General features: G+C 36.7%; 1 protein-coding gene across 4 annotated transcripts in view; it reads right to left on the bottom strand.

Annotated features, from left to right (window-relative positions):
• The window catches only part of NAA16 (N-alpha-acetyltransferase 16, NatA auxiliary subunit), a 76,419-nt gene that overhangs the window by 11,478 nt on the left and 46,599 nt on the right, over nt 1-18,342 (bottom strand). For all 4 annotated transcript variants that reach the window (XM_026099186.2, XM_026099188.2, XM_026099187.2 and 1 more), the window contains 3 exons: nt 1,813-1,885; nt 1,405-1,574; nt 884-1,036 (listed from right to left, as the gene is read on the bottom strand). In XM_026099186.2, the coding sequence (XP_025954971.2) occupies nt 884-1,036; nt 1,405-1,574; nt 1,813-1,885 (396 nt within the window). The remainder of the gene's footprint in view (nt 1-883; nt 1,037-1,404; nt 1,575-1,812; nt 1,886-18,342) is intronic.

The following is an 18,342-nucleotide window of genomic DNA, read 5'->3' as shown; positions in this document are numbered from 1 at the left end:
AGATCAAAAACAAATAAACTGGAAGCAAACTAAATATATTATCAAGAACGCTAGCCACCAAATTCTCAAAACACTGGAGGGAAAAAACAGTTCAACTCACAACATTTAATTTTTCATATAAATTGTTTAGGATGAGATTTGTCCCATCTTACTGCAGGCACCTATGGTAGGGTTCTCCATTTCTTGCTCTGGCAATTCAGCCAAGAATACGTGTCAAGTTCTAGTAGTCAAATTTTTAAGGGTTCCTAGGAATAACTAGAAGACTCAGATTCACTTTCAAATGTTTTCTCACTTGAAATCAAGAAGAATTAAGGAGTCTAATTTATGCATGCGCACCAGAAAACCCCACCAACTAGCTGTCTTCATATTTAGTAACATAAATATTATGAAAATGTGGCCTATCTAAATTTTGTTCAAAGTCAAAAAGATTATAGAATTTAAAGTGCTTACCCTGCCTTCTAAGAACAGGATTTTCTTTACAAAATTTTATTCTGTAGCACTAAAGAATGAAATGTTCAAGTCCAAATTACATGTATGTTGAAGTTAAATCATAATATATATTGTAGCTTGCACATTCCTGTACAGTTAGCTCAGATTATATTACTGGAAAACAGCAGGTTTTGCAAACAGAATATGCATCAGATACATTTCCAGAAAGGTACTTATTATGGTACCACAAAAATATTTCTGGAAAAGTATTTTTGAACAACCATTTGATCAGTATTTACAGGGTCTCTACCTACAGTTATTCACTACTAAATGTAAGTTATGACAAGTATATCTTAGCAATGGACACTTTTTAAATAGATAAATTTAGCAGAGTAAAAAATACAGTGTCAGAGACAAACAAAAACTTCTTCTTCATTAAAGCAATCTACCTTACCCTAGTGAATTTAGAACACATCTCTTCTGCATCTTTCACCATATTTGCCCGCAGCATGTATTTTGCACATTTAGAATTGATAAATCTGTCTGCAGTATCCAAAGACTGTGCTTCATCCATCCATTTGGCAGCTTCCTTGAGATTACCTACATGCTATTTGAGAGAAAGTGAATAGTTAACTTTCAGTATAAACCTGATTTTGACTAACTACTGAAATCTACAGTTACTCGTATTTCTCCCCTAAAAAATATCAAAAATGCTGTATTATTACTTTTCTCTCCTTCCCACCCCCCAGGGATTTTTTCAAAATAACAATTTGCTACAAGTTGTGACTTGCTCTGCAAAATCTAACAAAACAAAAGGGTTTTCATTTTCTTACTGACAGAAGAGTGCACTAAAAGAAACCCACGCCAAAATCATCAAAAACTGAAACACTATCCACACATTCACACTAATTTAATAGGGGCCTTTTTTAAAAAAAAAAAAGTTATTTACTCCGAATGTTTAAATTAGCTTTTTACCTTGTAAATTTTTGCTTTTAAATAGAACAGTTCTATTAATGTTGGAGTGCTTGCAATTGCAGCATTAATGTAATCCAAGGCCAAAGAACACTGGCCAAGTTTGTCAAAGTGCTGTGCCAGGAAATACCGAACCCAAAGTAGTGTCGTTGGGGGCTCTTTTTCTCCATTTTCTGCAACAAAACACACAAAATTATGGTAACCTGTAAGGCTGAAGACTTCATTTTAAAAATATATGCAAAAAAAAAGAGGAAAATTTAGCAAATATTTGCTATAATGTATTCATTTACTGAAAGTTGTAATGACTATTTTCTTGCAAAAAATAGCACCACTCCAACAATTACTGGTAACTGCTATATAAACAGTATTAGCAATCACAGTGTAAATTAACATAAGTCTATAGAAACTTACCACATGGACTAAAAAGATCACAAGTTTTCAAAGAGGCTTCATAACCAGTAAGAAGTTCTTGGATTGTGGAAACCTACATACAAAAAGTATCAACTTAAAAGACTTGCTTTACTATTGTATATACATAAATTAACAAATATATCACTACAAATATTGGACAAATTTGAGAATCAATATTAAAATAGTTACTTTAGAACAATATTTGAGGTATCCTCATATAATTTACTTCACCTTTCAAAAGCTATCTTTGATCTCCCATTTTAAATGATATGGAAGGGAAACAGGTGTCACTATTTTCAGCAATAAGCCACCAAAAATTAATTAAGTGTATTTGATCAGAACCCTTCATAACTTGTAGGTATTGGGGGTGGCGGGCATGCTAGGGCCCTTCTTTTTAAAAAAAAAAAAGATTTAGTTTTTAACTGTACAAATTGAAGCAGTTTAACAAAGGTGTTTTCGAGAAGACTGAGCATGAACTTCTCATAACAATAACGACATAGAAAAGACTTCTGTGGTTTTCTGGCTGGCTGATATGTACTACTACAGAAGAATTTTTTTTATGTTGTTAAGAAGGTATTACTGCCTAGACTACTGGTTGCATCCTTTTATATTACAAAACAAAAATAAATAAATCTGACTGATTTAAGGCTAATACTTTCTGAAGTCAGACCTTGTCAGTGATCTCACTTGTTGATCACTGCAAGATGGAAGACCCAAAATTCAGGCATACAGTTTTGAATTCACACCATACAAGTTTGACATTAACAATACAAATGTTAGTATCTGTGCAGTTCATAACAACGAACTGTTCCAATTCATCATTTTACATGTGCCTGCCAAGTCTAGCAAGTAATCTGCTTCTCAAGGAAGCAAAAACAGAACTAAAAAAGAAATAAATACAATCCATGTATATATATTCAAGACGCTGAAGGGACTTAAAAACAAGATCTCATTGTGAGCATAGGGACAGCTACATTCACCAACTAGGTTTTTACCAACTATAGATTTCACCTAAAACCTCAATGGATAAAAGAAAGATGATCCTATGTGGAGAAAAAAAAAGTTAGTTGCAAGAATAAATCCATAGATACTGGGGAGAGTCAGTAAAACTAGAAGAAAAGTAGGATTTGATAAAGCATGCAACACCACTTAAAGATACACTTTTTACAGGAGGGAAAACAAACCTTGCTCTAGAAGATGGAAGTCTTCAATCTGACAGGAACTACTTTATTTAATCTAATTCAGCACGATACGCAAGAAATGCCAAATGTTTTTTTCAAAGACAGCAGAGAACTTGACATGCTCAAGTCACATGCGGCCAGTGTAAATGTCTCCAAAGTGTAGCAAAATTTATAAATAGGCTCGTTCTGGACAGCTCTGGGCCAATCTCATGAGAAATACTAGCTTCTGGTAAAAACAACCCTCATCAAGTATTACTAGACTTCAAATAATTTCATAACAATAAAGGAATGTTAAGAAGTCTGGAGTAAATGGACAAAGGCAAGTAACTGAATTACGTTGCTCTCTGGCCTCACAGATCTGTCTGCTAAAAGAAACCTTAAACATCCTCATAAAATCCTTGAAAATTTTCTTTTCTAAAATGAACTTGAGTGCTGAAGTAATCATCTCTCCAGGTAGCAGGCTTGCAGTATATATGTAGAACAGAAGAGGCTGTATTTCCTTGCTGCTTTTCACTGCAACTTCACATACTCCCAAACTTATCCTCTTGCGGCTGCTAACAAACTCAAATTCCTGCTGTGATCAGCCAGCTTTGCTAGACTGAAAATGAACGTGTAAAGGAAAAAAAACCTTCATTTTTTTGAAAAACCACACACACAAAAAAGCCTTCCAAACTAAACTCTGAACACCGATACCAATTTTTGCACGACTGTGAGAACACTCGGAGTACAGCCTCACAGTTGGACGAAAACTGTGCTGCCACCAAAAGAATGGTCTCATCACCCCTGGGCCACACATCTGCTCCCTGCGCTGGGTCAGGACTAGCGACTGTTTGCAGGGTTATGACCGATTTACTACCCTGCTCCACCTCAGTGTACATTCATTCACTTGCTTTTTCCAGCATAAGGGGGGGAGCTGGCAACCGGCAGACCTGGAGCAGTGAGAAGGTGAGAAAACTGCTTTTGCTTGCAGAATGGTTTTCAATCAGTTTATAGCAAGAGTGAAATAAAACCCTCTAATCCTGATGTGACTGATGATACCAAACTGCAGCATGTTTTAAAGGATGCTGAGTTCTTCCAAATTCAGAACTCTGCAGTGGTTTTGGCTTCTACAATCCAAGGAGGTATGCTGGAATTGTCATTCTGAAAAGTAGTTTGAACAATGTATTTGGAAAATACTGAAAGTATTCAGTGAAAGCAACAACTACAGAAAAATGTAAATCAGTTAATTAGACAAAATTACGTTATTGCAGACACTCTTGATGAAAACAGGTATCTCTGTTTCCTATGACTACTCGCTCAGAAATTCGTTTTTTTCCTTTTTTATACCTATGCTGTTTGCTTCAGTCTCTTGCCAGTAAACTAGGAAAATAATTCTAGGGTCACATGCCACTTCAGAGCAGGACAAATACTCTGGAAATATTAACTGTCCTTAGCTAGTCCAATTTCTGTGTTCAAATTAACTACAATTTAAGCAAAAAAATCTGTCTCTTGGACTTATCTCTAATCTGTATTCTAGACTTACCATTGTCACCTCAAAGGCATTAAAATTTCAGTATTTCTAGAAAAACACATTCTTCATGAACAGAAATTTTAAAATTTCTAAGTCAAACTGAAATAACTGGAAATAATACCATAATACTGGCCATGAGTTAATTTCAAATGGTACTATTCCAGAAAAAAAAGTTTCAGTCACTTCATTGCCATGTATCCTGAAAAAGCTTTAGGTATTACAAAAGCATAACATAAGTCATAAACAAATCTCAGGTTTTGCTATGACAGGAACAGAGCCAATTCCAAGACCACCAAATACCACAGAAACTAAATGTATGCTACTGGTGGAAACATCTCTTTACTTGCAATATGAAGCAGCCTTCATATCTTAGTCCGAAAAAAGAGAATCAAACCCCAAACCTTTTCAAAGGTCACTATCTACAGCTTTAATTACATTAGGAAAGAATGATAAGCTAAGCAGCAGGAAATCAAATGGAGAAGGGCTTTAGCTCCCCCATTAGCACAAGCTGGTGAAACACATTCCTCCACAGTGGGTGAAACAGTAATGTTTACGTATTTCTCCCTCCCACGCCTCATACTAAGATTAAAATCACATGTGCTCATAAACCAATACAGATTCTTGACAGCTGTAAAAATCTTAAAAGAATGCATCTTACACACTCTGCACTACTAGAAGTAAGAACCCCATAAAAGCTAGAATGCTTTTCAGTCTATTCCTTTGCAATTTATTTTCATTGCAAGGATTGTTTCATAACGTGCAGTTATGTCTTCAGGTGAGTATCTGAGAAATACAAATTGAAACTAGAATAACCATCATACATACACAACTGTGTGTGTATCTACACACTCATGCCTTTTATATGTGTATATATATTTTTTGCTTACCGTAAGCAAAACCAAAAAAATTTACTTAAGCCCCAATTCTAGACTACTTTGTTCTGTAAGCACTGGCTTTTACTCATCAGATCATCAATACTGCAAAGTATATCATATCCTCTTCTGTAAGGGGCAGCGTAAGGGGAAATTGTTTTCCTGATAAATGGTTGATGGCTAGAATTCTTTTATTGTCAGGCGCAGCTATTACGGTGGCACTTACGGACCAGTCATTAATGGAAAGCTGGACTACGTTATACCATATACCAAATGACTCCTGCCACAGAAATCTTTCATAAGATAAACAAAGAGTGAAAGAGGAATATCACACACACAAAAGACTGAACAACATGAGGATGGAAAATGGGATGTCAGGACTACAACAGTCTAACTGCTAGTTTCAAACTTTTTCTTCTTTACTCTGTGTAGGATATAAGCTGAACGGAATGACAAAGAAATAAAAGTAAAGAGGAAAACAATAAGGAAAGGATTTTAAGAGGAGAGCACATGGAACAAGGGTGAGGAGAAATAGTGGAAGATGATGTAGTTGAAGCCAAGAACCCACCAGCTTGGAGCAAGAATTCAAATTTTTCAAAGAAAAGGCTCAGAAACTCTCTGCGTTCATCGCTATGAATGTTAAGTTACTAAATTAATAATATCACAGAACTGTTGACATTGGAAGGGACCTCTGGAGATAGTCTAGTCCAACCCCCTCTGCTCAAGTAGGGTCACCTAGAGTATGTTTCCAAAGATTGTGTCCAGATGGCTTCTGAACATCTCCAAGGAAGGAGGCTCCACAACCTCTCTGGACAACCTCTTCCAGTGCTCTGTTACCCTCACAGTAAAGAAGTTTTTCCTCATGTTCAGATGGAGCTTCCTGTGTTTCAGTTTGTGTCCATTGCCTCTCATCCTGCTGCTGAGCACCACTGAGAACAGTCTGATACCATCCCCTTTACACCCTCCCATAAGTTATTTATACGTATTGATAAGATCCTCCCTCAGCCTTCTCTTCTCCAGGCTAAACAGGCCCAGCTCTCTCAGCCTTTCCTCATAGGGGAGATGCTCCAGCCCCTGAATTGTCTTCGTAGCCCTCCGCTGGACTCGCTCCAGTAGTTCCATGTCTTGTACTGGGGAGCCCAGAAATGGACACAGTGCTCCAAATGCAGCCTGACCAGGGCTGAACAGAGGGCTGAATAAATAATAGCTTTTTAAACAGACTTTTGTTTCAATGACAACCTTCCAAAGAATAATACTGTATTTCATTCTTCAGTAAAACTGTAACTGTAAGAAAAGGAACTGAAGATAATTCTCAATATCAATAAGGGTTTTGCAGCATAATATATAGTGGCCAGAATTAAGCTACATTTAATAGCCTATTTTTTTTAAAAAAAGACTAAGCCTGTTTATTTATCAGTGACAATCACTAAATTTAAGTATTTTTTCAGTTATTGTAATTGTATGGCAATTGTAAATCAGTAAAAAATTATTAGTGTTTCTGTTACACAAAGATGAGAAGATCCTGTAGTGAGTTTCTGAAGCAATCCATATATTTGACATCCAGCACAGGTTTGAGCCACTGCCTTCCGGATTCTTGGGGTATGATTAGAGTCTTCTCTACACTGTTCTCAAAGGCAAACAACCAGAAAGAAAATTTCAGTACTACTTCTGAGATGTATAGGTTTCAAGGTGCATCAATAAAAATGCCTAAACAACAGAATATGCCACTGACTTGTAGATAGAGATACAAAGGTCTTTCTATCTTAAGAAAATTTGTATCTATTTTAGTTATGCATTAGTGCAGAATCTTCAGGCAAGTCCCAGAAATATTTTTGAAAGATGTGTTTCATTTTATAAGAAAAAAAAATCATTGTTACTATAGGAGAGGACTTTACTAACACAAAGTTCATACATATTTGCACAAATGAGACATGCCTTGAACATCACCAGCAAAACAGAGAAGACAAAACAGTGTGCAAGAGCAAAAACAGAGAGCAGACAGGAACAAGGTCATGCTACTTGACATAAATATGTGCTGCATGACATTTTGATCACTAAAATGGCCCATAAACATCATGCATCGAGTGGATCACTTCCGGGTACTAACGTACAGTAGGAGAATGACACTTTAGAAAACCACTTTGACTGTTTCCTTACAGAAAGCCTAATAATCATATATACTGGAATCTATTTAAATATTTTGTATGTTGTTATTTAAGAGAACTGAAATTTGTTAAAGAATAACTGTTCACAGTTCTGTACCATATCCAGTAACTTATATTAAGAAAACCTTTTTTTCCCCACTGTGAACATTGACTTGTGAAGTACTACACAAAATTTAGATCTTTTCTGCAACTTTTGCTTTAAAAAATAGTTAAATGACAACTACATGTATTTGTGTTCCCAGTACAGAAATCTGTATTTTACCTACCCATACAGATCTGCATAGCACTACTACTGCTTACCACAGCCAATGAAGCAATTTTCTCTTTTTTCATTGACGAAGCAAACTTCTCTTGAATTTGATGACTACTTATTTGAAAAAGACGACTCCTGGAGACCCAAAAATGCCATCTTAATGGGCAGCTGAAATATGTCTCAAAGCTAAATAAATCAATCCCTTTGTTTCCATCTCAAAGTATAGTTCAACTTTGACAGTAATTCCCACTACCAGCACCGTAAAAGCTAGTGGCACCTGAACAAAGCTTTCAGGTTCCCCGAGTAAGAATAGTATTTCTTATGCAGAAAAGTGAGGCAGAGCTGGAGTTTGAGACACCACCTTTCCAGCAGAGCAGAAGAGATGTCAACTAGATTTTTAAAAAATCCTTTGATAATATCTATGTGAGAATTTGAAAAACAGCTGCCCTTATCAAAAGATATAGGAACCATTTGCAACTTGCTTAGTTATAGAGTTCACAAGGGAAAACTACTGTAGTGGAACTTCTGAAAAGTCATCATGTTCTGGAAAAGATGGATAGAGACTGGACAGCAACTTGAATGACAAACTATCAAAGTCTTTCAACAGTAGTAGTGGCAAGGCATTTGCCCTGGGCCAATGAAAAACCATGTTGGCACTAACAGATAGAGTCCCTGTGACCAAATTATTAGGAATATCTTTCACAAGAGAGAAACAAATATCTAGGGCATACCCTGAAAAAAATACTCTAAATTCCTTGTGGGAAATTAAAAAAAAACAAAAAACCCCCCAAAACCCTGTTCATAAAAGCACTATGCCAATAGCTGGAGTCTTAGCTACTCTGACACATCATCTAAGAAACAAAGAAAGTGTTCAAAGAGGCAATATCAATGGCCCCTGCAGAATATCTATGAACTTGGTACCAAAGTTAAGATAGGAAAAATTGACAGCAGCTGTTGGCTCAGATTTCTGGAGAACAGGCCTTTGACAGCAGTCTAATCAGGGCCTGTGCCTGATCTGTGCCACACAAATAAAAGCAGTACCAAATCATCCCTTTCTGAGTTGGGATGAAAACAAACTCAGGGCTGGGCTGCCCCAGCCAGTCTGTGCATGAGACAGTGGTATTTATGCACACACACACAACCAGCCAACACTATAAAGCTGAAAGCTGCAGGAGTTGAACCCTCAAGATAACAAAGGGGCATGATGCAAAGAATTGGTTCTGAGCTTCCTCTCAGCGCCACGTTACACGGCAGCTTCCTCAGAAACATCGCAGAGCTAAAAAAGCTCTGATACAGTAACGGTACAAACAAGAACATCTTCCAAAATAGTTACTTCCTGACGGATTCTCTTTCAAAACTCCCTCTGCTTACAGACGTGCCTTCATAGCCTCCCTTAAAGGTTTCCACAATTGCTTGTGATGGGTAAGACACAGGCACACAGCTTGACAAGGAACTTGGACCCCCCACCGAGGTTCCTAGGGGGGTAGCACACACAAGCATCCTGCTTTCAGAGCCAGTTAGGCTCTTGCCCAAGACACAAAATTGCAACCTGGAGTCTCCGCCTTTACAGATATGGAGACTTAGATCTGAACCTTCAGTTCTGAAAGATATTTACGGATGGAGATCTTTTGAGGTAACAGGGGCACACTTTCCATTATTGTATCGCATCTAGTACAGCCTTATCACATGATGGTATTTCATTCCAGGGGAATGAACATAACTTTCTGGGTGAAAATACTCAGGGGAAGGAATTTTCAAGTAAAGAAACTGCCAATTGACTCGGGGGGGGGGGGGGGGCGGTGTCAGCTCACAAATTCAAGCTAGAAAAAAAAGAAAAAAAAGCAACTACAAAACTACAACTGTAAAAAAGGTTTCACTACAGCCTAACAAAGACAAGAAGCTGTTCCACCTAGAGCCAAAAGGTGATTGCCATGAACTGAGATGTGCTTTTTATTGAGGAAGAGAAGAACAGAGCATACCAAACATGAGCCAGCTGGCACATTTGCACTGTACAAAAGGTCTGAGTTTAGCTCATACAGTGCATCCATGCAGGAAGGTGCATATGGGCAATCACCTAAAGAAGTTCCATTTCTTACGGCATACTACTAAAAATTTAACTAAAAGAATATTTAAGATCCCAGCAGTGCTAACTCTTGATATCTTAAACAGTTCATAGAAAAACTAAAAAAGCTCTTTAGCAAGCCTCACCCTGGTAAATTTGATTTTTTTAAAGCAATGTTCCTCCAGCATTTCAAAAATGTCCCATCTAGCTACTTCTAAATATGAGATAATGACATTCCAGGTTTGTCAGTGTAAAAAGGAAGACAGGAAGAAGGTATGCAAGTATTTGAACACTTCCAATTTTATTCAGGGAAGTGGTATGCTAACACAACAAGTTTCCTTAGTGTCACTTGAAAAGCTTCTGCTCCACAGCTTATTGTATAACTGATATAGTGTAATGCCACCAGGTAACGTACGGACCACAGAATAAGCCCATAAAAAGAGACTATTTAAATAAATTACTCCCACTGTAAAAGACTATTCAGCCTCCTTGAGAGACAACTTCCCTAGCTTGTATTTTAGCGTATGGCTAACGTTTTTGAGTGCAATAAAAATGATAGTCAACTAAAAGAACTATTTTACAACCTCATGCTGTGAAAGCAGAAATGGGATAACAAAGAACAAATTGTCCCCTCCTTAATACAAACCCGCTCACTTTTCTTATGAGTCTTAGACATATTTAAACTCCAATTTGCCTCTGTAAGAACAGCTTTGCTGTTCATTTTGCATAACACACAAAGTAAATGTTGTTTTGAAACTAATAGTTCAAATGCAGAAGTAGCTTGATTTATAAAGCAATCAACTGGCCATGAATACTTCTGCTTCCCTAAGAAAAGCACTGTTAAACGTGTGCTCACGCATACACAGCATAATGGGACAAAATCTGTCACTACTTTCACAGTTGCTTTAGGTTGACCTAAATAAGTGTTAAATGCCAAGAAATGTCAGTGAATTTTCAGTCAGATCCATTTCTTGATCTAACCTGCTAAGGAGCTGCACAAAATCCCTCACCAGCTTTCAGTGGGGAGCTACTCTCCAGTCACCTTCAAGTTACTGCAGAAACACCTTCTCGGTCACCTTGCAACTTGTCATCTTGGCCCAACCCATGAAAAATTTTTACTATTTACTTTTCCACAACTCTAATCCAATGGTATATCTTGGTTAGTGACTACCTCCAGCATTCCTCAAAGTGTGTTGTCAGGAATTTCACTAGAGAGGGACTGTCTAGCCCCACAACACATTAGCTCTGCAATACCATATTAAAAACAAAGCAAAACAAATAAACACAAACAACCCTCCCCCCCCCCAAACCAGAGAAGTTAAATGTTTCCTTTACTCCTGTCCACGTAAGCAACCAGTCCATGCGTTTCGCAAGTGGCAGAGAAAGTAGCCTTCCAAACAATCTATGCATTTAGAGCTGATCTACACTGTACAGAAATTTGAGAAGACATTGTTTCATCATAGATATTCATAGAAAGAATGAGATACAAGAGCTTTATTAGTTCTTTATATTTTCCTTTACACTTAGTTTCTCACAACCAAACCCTACCATTAATGACTCCTAATCACTTCTAAATATACAACACGTCCAATACAGAGTCAGATACCTTCAGTATTTTAAATTAATTAAAATCAAGCTAGAGCACTTTTCCTTAAATTAGGTCTGGAGGTGTTTTATGTGTATCATTGCCAGGAAGCTACATGATGTCTTCCTAAACACTACAGCTGCATGGCAATAAACCCGTGTGCATAACGTATGCACACCTGACTTCATATCATCAAATTTTATTCTGAGCAGTCTCTCAAGACAATGCTAAAACTCTCTGCATAAGTGAAGATTACTTTTGCTGTCCACTGTTGCTAACACTGGCACAGCTGCTCCTGAAAAACAAGTGCTGCTTTTTTCTGATGTCAATAATGTACCACTGAAGGTACAGAAAATTTGAAATACTTAATTCCAGGAAAAAACAAAAAAAAACAAAAAAAAACTTACTCCATTTATCTAAATAACTTTTAGTTTGTAATCCTCATTCAAAATGTAACTTGTAACATGGTGGACTCTGTATTTTCTACACTTGCTCAGCTAAGACAGCTTTTTTTTTCAGGGCATACTATGTACAAATGTAATAAACTGAAAAACTTATAATATTAGTAGCATATTATACACATTGTAATTGTTTTGACATTTTATACTGAACCATGCAATACTTCCGTCATGTGTGACTGCATTAACCATTTTTTGTCTTGAGTGTCTGCACTGCAAATTACTTTGTCTTTTACGTAATGGGCTTTGTACATGGGAGCTATTCTTGGAGGACAGAACTATCAGTACAGGAAAAACAGCCCTGTACACTAGCTCTATAGAGAACAGACTACTCAAGCAGAATGGCAACTAAGTCACAGAAAGGACACTCTCCACTAAAAAATATGCTGCTGTGTTGGAAAGGTTCAGCATGTATATGTTTACACACTGAAGTGTAACTTCACGTGACTGTTTAGAGCTGTGGAACAATTTTAGAAGTACAAGATCAGTCTCACATTAAGAAAGAAAAAGAAAGATAGATGATTATACAAAAGCCAGACACAAATTAGACTGCTTCAAATGTAGTAAGTTACATATTAAAACAAACCCCCAAAGTTATTTTAAAAGCAATGTTCTTTGAATATCTTTATAAACAACCTGGTAAGGCATCTCAACTGTGATAATACCACAATACCATCTGGAATGGAGAAATGCAGGATTCAGCCAGATTGGAAGTGAACTTTCATAAGGCTCTGCTTCTCGCTGAGAAGTGTCAGTAAGGCTCAAATCTTGTTGAGGAACTCTAGCATCTTTCCATTAAGAAAATAAAAGCATGACTAGGGTAATGAAATAATTTGTTTCAAATTCTGCCACACATTTAACTACTATTATCAGTATAATGAGATTGTTTCGAAATTGTGTAACTGGCCTCAGAACTGGTCCTTATTCAAGGACGCTCCAAAGAAAATGTATCTTGGCTACAGAATAGATGCAGCAAATGCAGTGCCCATACTAAAGCTACAGAATACTCTGAAGTATAAACACTATCATTTTAGCAAAAATTAACAAATCTGACTATCATTTTGGAATCGACTTCTTGCATCTGCTATAATTTTTTTGAAGCAAAAGCAAACACAAATTAGAAATTTAAGACTATCGATGAGAAGTTACACAATTTAGAAAGCTTTTGGGCAGGAACCATGGATTCAGAACAGAAGACTTACTTTCCCCGTGAAAATTATCCCATAGTGGTCAAGCTGTAAAATGTACATACTGAAAACAAACACACAGACAAAACACATAAAATGAAACACACAAAACAGAAGCTCAGTGACTGCACATAACACTCTTAAAGGCTTGATTAAGTTTCTCCTCTGTTTTCATGCTTCCAAGCACTGATTTTTCACTGCATTTTCAAAGGAAGCTATGCAACTTCAACAAGACAGTCCATACTGAAATCTCTATATAATTTAGAGAAGACTGTCCAGTTATCTGCTATCTCCAAGTACCTAAAATGAAGCCTCTAAGAAGTACCCAGTCCTGCACACTGTTTAAATGTATTAGACCTCTTCCTTCTGGAATTAATTTAAATAGACAAACAGGCTATAAATAGGATATTACTTTCCCAGACATACTACTATAGAGATGACAGAGCCTTATGAAACAGATTCCTATAGTTATAAATTGCAAAACTGTGCTAAGACAACACTCTATGGAGGTAAGCTTCAAATTCTTAGGCCTATCTTTTCAATTCACTCCACCTCAAATTAATCAACACTTAATAGCAAACTGCAAATAGTTATTTGATATGGTAAAATGGCAGATACTTTTTCTTAATATAATGAGTAGTAAGGAAGGAAAAACAATGCTTCAAAGCCAGAGACAATCAGCTGGCTAAGTGAGTTTCTGTTCTAATGCCATTGCTATGTCTGATTTACACTAAAGGCAACAGGTTGTGAGGTACAAATCAAGGAGCCGCTCCGAAATAAGTGTTGGAAATCAAGTTCCCCAGCAACATTATGTAAAATATTTAATTATGGTATATTTTCACTAAAGAGGCTTTGCCACATATATTATACACCAGACAGTGAATGAAGTAGAGAAAGAAATGGGATGAGGTTATATGAAGTTACTAGCACCCACAAAACAGATTTTATATTCATTTTCATATTGCCATAAAACATCTAGAACCAGATTTTCTAACGTGCTGAGCATTCCACATCATCTGAGGTCAGTGAAAGCTACTGAAGGTCAGCAACTCTGAAACCATCACTCCTGGGTTATATAACCAATGCCAGCAAAATCTGGCCTTGACATCTTACTACCTGTTTTAAATGTGTGAAACGTGGATAATATTTCCCCTATCTTTATAATACTGTGTCAAGATCAGTATCTTGTAAGATGTGACATGAGCCACTGAACAGCATACAAGAAAACTACCAGACAAAACTTGGATGAGACCACAGTATAAGAATACAAGGTTTACACTGGAAAATAAAAGATACAAAGAATAGCTTCATCCACTGAGTCATCAATGAAAGAAATCAAGTAAAAAGTATTCACCTGATTAGGTAACTAGAGACCTTCTGTAATGCACACCTAGGCAAAAGTGTTTTCTAATTTTAGAGCACTTGACTGCCATTTTGCTAATATTCCTTTTAATTCACAAAACTGTTGACACAATGAAATAAGTAAGTTCAAAACAGCAGTACAAGGTTGTACTGAAAGGTTTTACGACACATGAAAACAAAATCTTTTAGAGTTAACTAGTGCTCTAAAATGTCACTGTGGCCAACACATACAAAACTGTTTTCAACAGCAATTAGTTTTGAAAGCTCTTGGATAAGCCTGGGGACTGTATAAACAAAAGAAAGCAAACAACTTCATAGCAACAGAGTACCAGTAGGAACTACTGTGACCAGAGCTGTCAGGAATACTTATGGGTCCTCAAAATGGTATCTGGAGCAATTATTCACAGCATAGGCCACAGAGACCATCCTTTTCCACCAAAAAGTGTTCTTTATGATAAATTGATAAATGAGGTGCTATGTTTGTCAGCTCTTGGCTTACATGTTAACTCAGAAACGCAAACAATCAGTCACCAACATGTTTTATATTACTCATTCTCACTAGAGAGTGGAGGTATAAAATCCTGGCACCACCTGAAACAGTTTCTCATCCTTCTCCTTCCTCCACTTATTTTAAAATTTCCTAACTCCTTCTTAAGATATAGTTATATAGCAGAGATACTATCTTTTGATGTGAATATACCGGCTATTAGCCAGATCCCGAATGAGTCCACTTACCAGACTTCCACTCCTAGAATTTGAACTCAGAGACACTACTTTCTCTTGAAAACTAAACTGACAGAGGCAGCAAAAACAAAAGGCTGTACTCCTTGGTTGATCTCAAAGAGCTGTTTCATCTTAAAATGTAGAAAGAATTAGAGTGGAACTAACTGTTTTTCACTTCTTTATATAATCCACCAGTAGTTTGCAGATGACATCTAACTACAAAAACAGTTGCAACCTCCTTTATATCCTTTAGCTTTCCACATCAAGGAAAGAAAATGCCATCTTTCTTATAAGGGGTAAAGAAAGGTCTTCAGGGGAGACAGCCTACCTTCCTGTGTAGACAGTCTTACACCTTTTTTTGAGACTGATGTTTCTGATGTTTCTTCCAGCCAGACATTCTCATCCAGTATTTCCTCACAGTCTCCATGTTTTAAGTTACTCAGAAATAGGACACATGTGCGCTAATGTCGAGCTTCAATGGAATCAACGCACCTGCAACACAATCGACGCAAACCTTGATGTTGACTAATTGAAGGTCTTCGCTCTTTGGATTTTAATCTCATGGATACAGAGACCGGCATGTATGGGGAACCAAAGAGTATTTCTGAATATTGGTTAATTACAAAAAGAATGAACTTTTTTTTTCAAGCATTTCAAGACCTCTCTCTCTTTTCCTTGTGGAGGATATTATAAAAAAGTGTGTTCATTGTTATTTCTAATAAATCTGAACAGCAGTTTACAGAATGTGAAAATTCTTACATCCCATGCAGTTGCTTCTACACTTAGGCTTATTAGCTTCCAGCAAAACCATTCTGCCAAGAGCCGCAGTTACATTCACTTGAAACAGTAACTTTGCATGAACAACAAAACTCATAATAATGCACTGGCACTGCTAAACACATATTTTTGCTTCTTGAAGATGCCAACAACAGACTATGGTTAAGACTAAGTCTTGACAGAACATTTACATATTGTGCCTACTGTGTGAACTATTTTTAGGTACTCAGATATCAACACAATGAATATAATCTAAATGCCCAAGTATGTTTATTTAAAAACTAAAAGAAGTCTGATAAAGAAAAACTTGTTAAGCTTCAGCACTCTCTAGCTGGCTCTTGAAATGCAAGATTTAACATCATAAAAAATTTAGGTAGACTGGCCAGTTTACTGATACCCATGTTTTAACAATAAACAAACAGAAAGAACTAGTAGCTGGACAGTAAGTCTCTTCCATGCCAGAGAAAAGGATCAAGAAAACATCCATATCAAAATATTTCATATGCACACAGACTGTGTTGTACTGAAACATTTTTTCTGTAAATGCCCCATGCTCCTTAGCATGTATAAAACATTCACACTTCAAAACAGCTCACTCACGCAGCTGTACATTAAGTGGTTGCTCCAAAATGCTCCGCAAATAATGAAAACAAAACTTTTTATACTCCTTTAGAAATATCAGCCATAAGTAAAAATTCCACAATATCTACATTTTTAAAGTCATGTTTTGTTTAGATAAGGTTTCAATGTTCTAGAGGAAAGAGGGATATCTTGTTAGTAAAAAAGACAGACTTCCTTGTATAGAATGAAGCTCCCTTTTTATTATAGCCATCTACCTCTCAAGCTTAGAATTAACTCAGTTTAGTTACCTATAATTCTTATTATTTTGCCCATGATCAAAAGGGATAAAAACAACAAATCCAGTTTGAAAAGAAAACTACCTCAATAGTATAAATTACCTCAATGCTTATAAATTTACAGAATGAAAAGTCTTGCATCCCATGCAGTTGCTTCTACATTTAGGCTTATTAGCTTCCAGATGATGCAGAAGTTCAGCATTCAATGTCAAGAAAACCAAATGAAAAAAGAAAAACCCTCCAAGAGCAGTACAAAAAGAATGTGTCTTAGTGATGTTCTCCTTAAGTAAAAGAGGACAGAGGACTTTTTCCAGAAATAACTGCAGCTCTTCAGCACGCACCATCAATATAGACCCCAGTACACACAAGCACCTTCCTCATAACTATGTCAACCTTTTTTCTAAATCATGTGTTAGGATGTTTCAAATAGCTAGTGTTTCTTATTCTCACATGTTCAATCCAACCCTCTCTTAGTGATTGCTACTGCAGAAATCATTCTGTGAACATCTGTGCATATAACAAATGTCATAATATATTTAAAAAAACAGAAATGTGTGCAAATTTAAAGCTGTAAAGGTTCAGAAACTGCTACTCAAACACCTAAGCTGTTCCTTCAACAAGGATGGGAATTGAAGGAGACATGGTATGGACAACTGGGAATGTGAACCACCCTGTCCATGAGGGCTTCAAAGTGCAGAGCCCTTAGAAAATAATTATTTTTTGAACTGCATGACACACATACTCATGAGTCAAATCCCTAAGTAGCATCATCTGTTTGGAGTCATATAGTTTTTTTAATGTCTGTTTTCTCACCTTCAAGAGGCAGAGTATACAAAGACCATGCTCTTTTCAAGTAAAGAATTTGTATGAATTAAGAACCCCAACATCAAGAAGACAGATCACAGGATTTATGCATTATAACCTCTCAAAGAGCAGGTTATTTTAGGGTAAATAGCTATTTTAAGTATACGTTATTGCAGCTATCATTGCAGGGTACAGGAAGGCAGTATCCACTCTGGATAGTGAGAATGATGAATAATAGACACTGATGTTCAAAATATTCATCTCCAAAATACACCGCTTAATTTATCCATTGAGAATCTTGTATGTGGCATTTGTCAAGCATTAAAGAAAGAATGGTTCCACTGAGCACCCAACTGTTGCTGGAAAACAACACAGGAAGTCAAGATTAGGAACTTAGCATTCTCTGATCCTACTACAGAGCTGGACCAACAGTCCCTGCTGTATGACATTACAGACATGGGCAGCAGGTTTGCAAGACCAAACTGTCTATCAGCATGCAACTACTGAAAGCGAGCATGAACTGACTTGTAAAGTAGCCTAGACACTTTATTATGACTTTACTAGCATTTTATCTGTATCTCTTCCTCTTCTTTTCCTTCACCAACTAGGTTAAGGCAAGTAAATTCAATGCCAGTGAACATGCACAGCAACAGCATGGCCAGGTGACTGGTGATTCCAGAGAGACACAAAAATTCTTCATACAGCTTAACTGTTGCTCTTTACTCAACAATAAA

This window comes from Dromaius novaehollandiae, chromosome 1, assembly GCF_036370855.1.
Source record: "Dromaius novaehollandiae isolate bDroNov1 chromosome 1, bDroNov1.hap1, whole genome shotgun sequence".
Classification (NCBI taxonomy): domain Eukaryota; kingdom Metazoa; phylum Chordata; class Aves; order Casuariiformes; family Dromaiidae; genus Dromaius; species Dromaius novaehollandiae.
The sequence above is the reverse complement of the archived record's forward strand: the minus strand, read 5'-3'. Positions and strand labels throughout refer to the sequence as shown.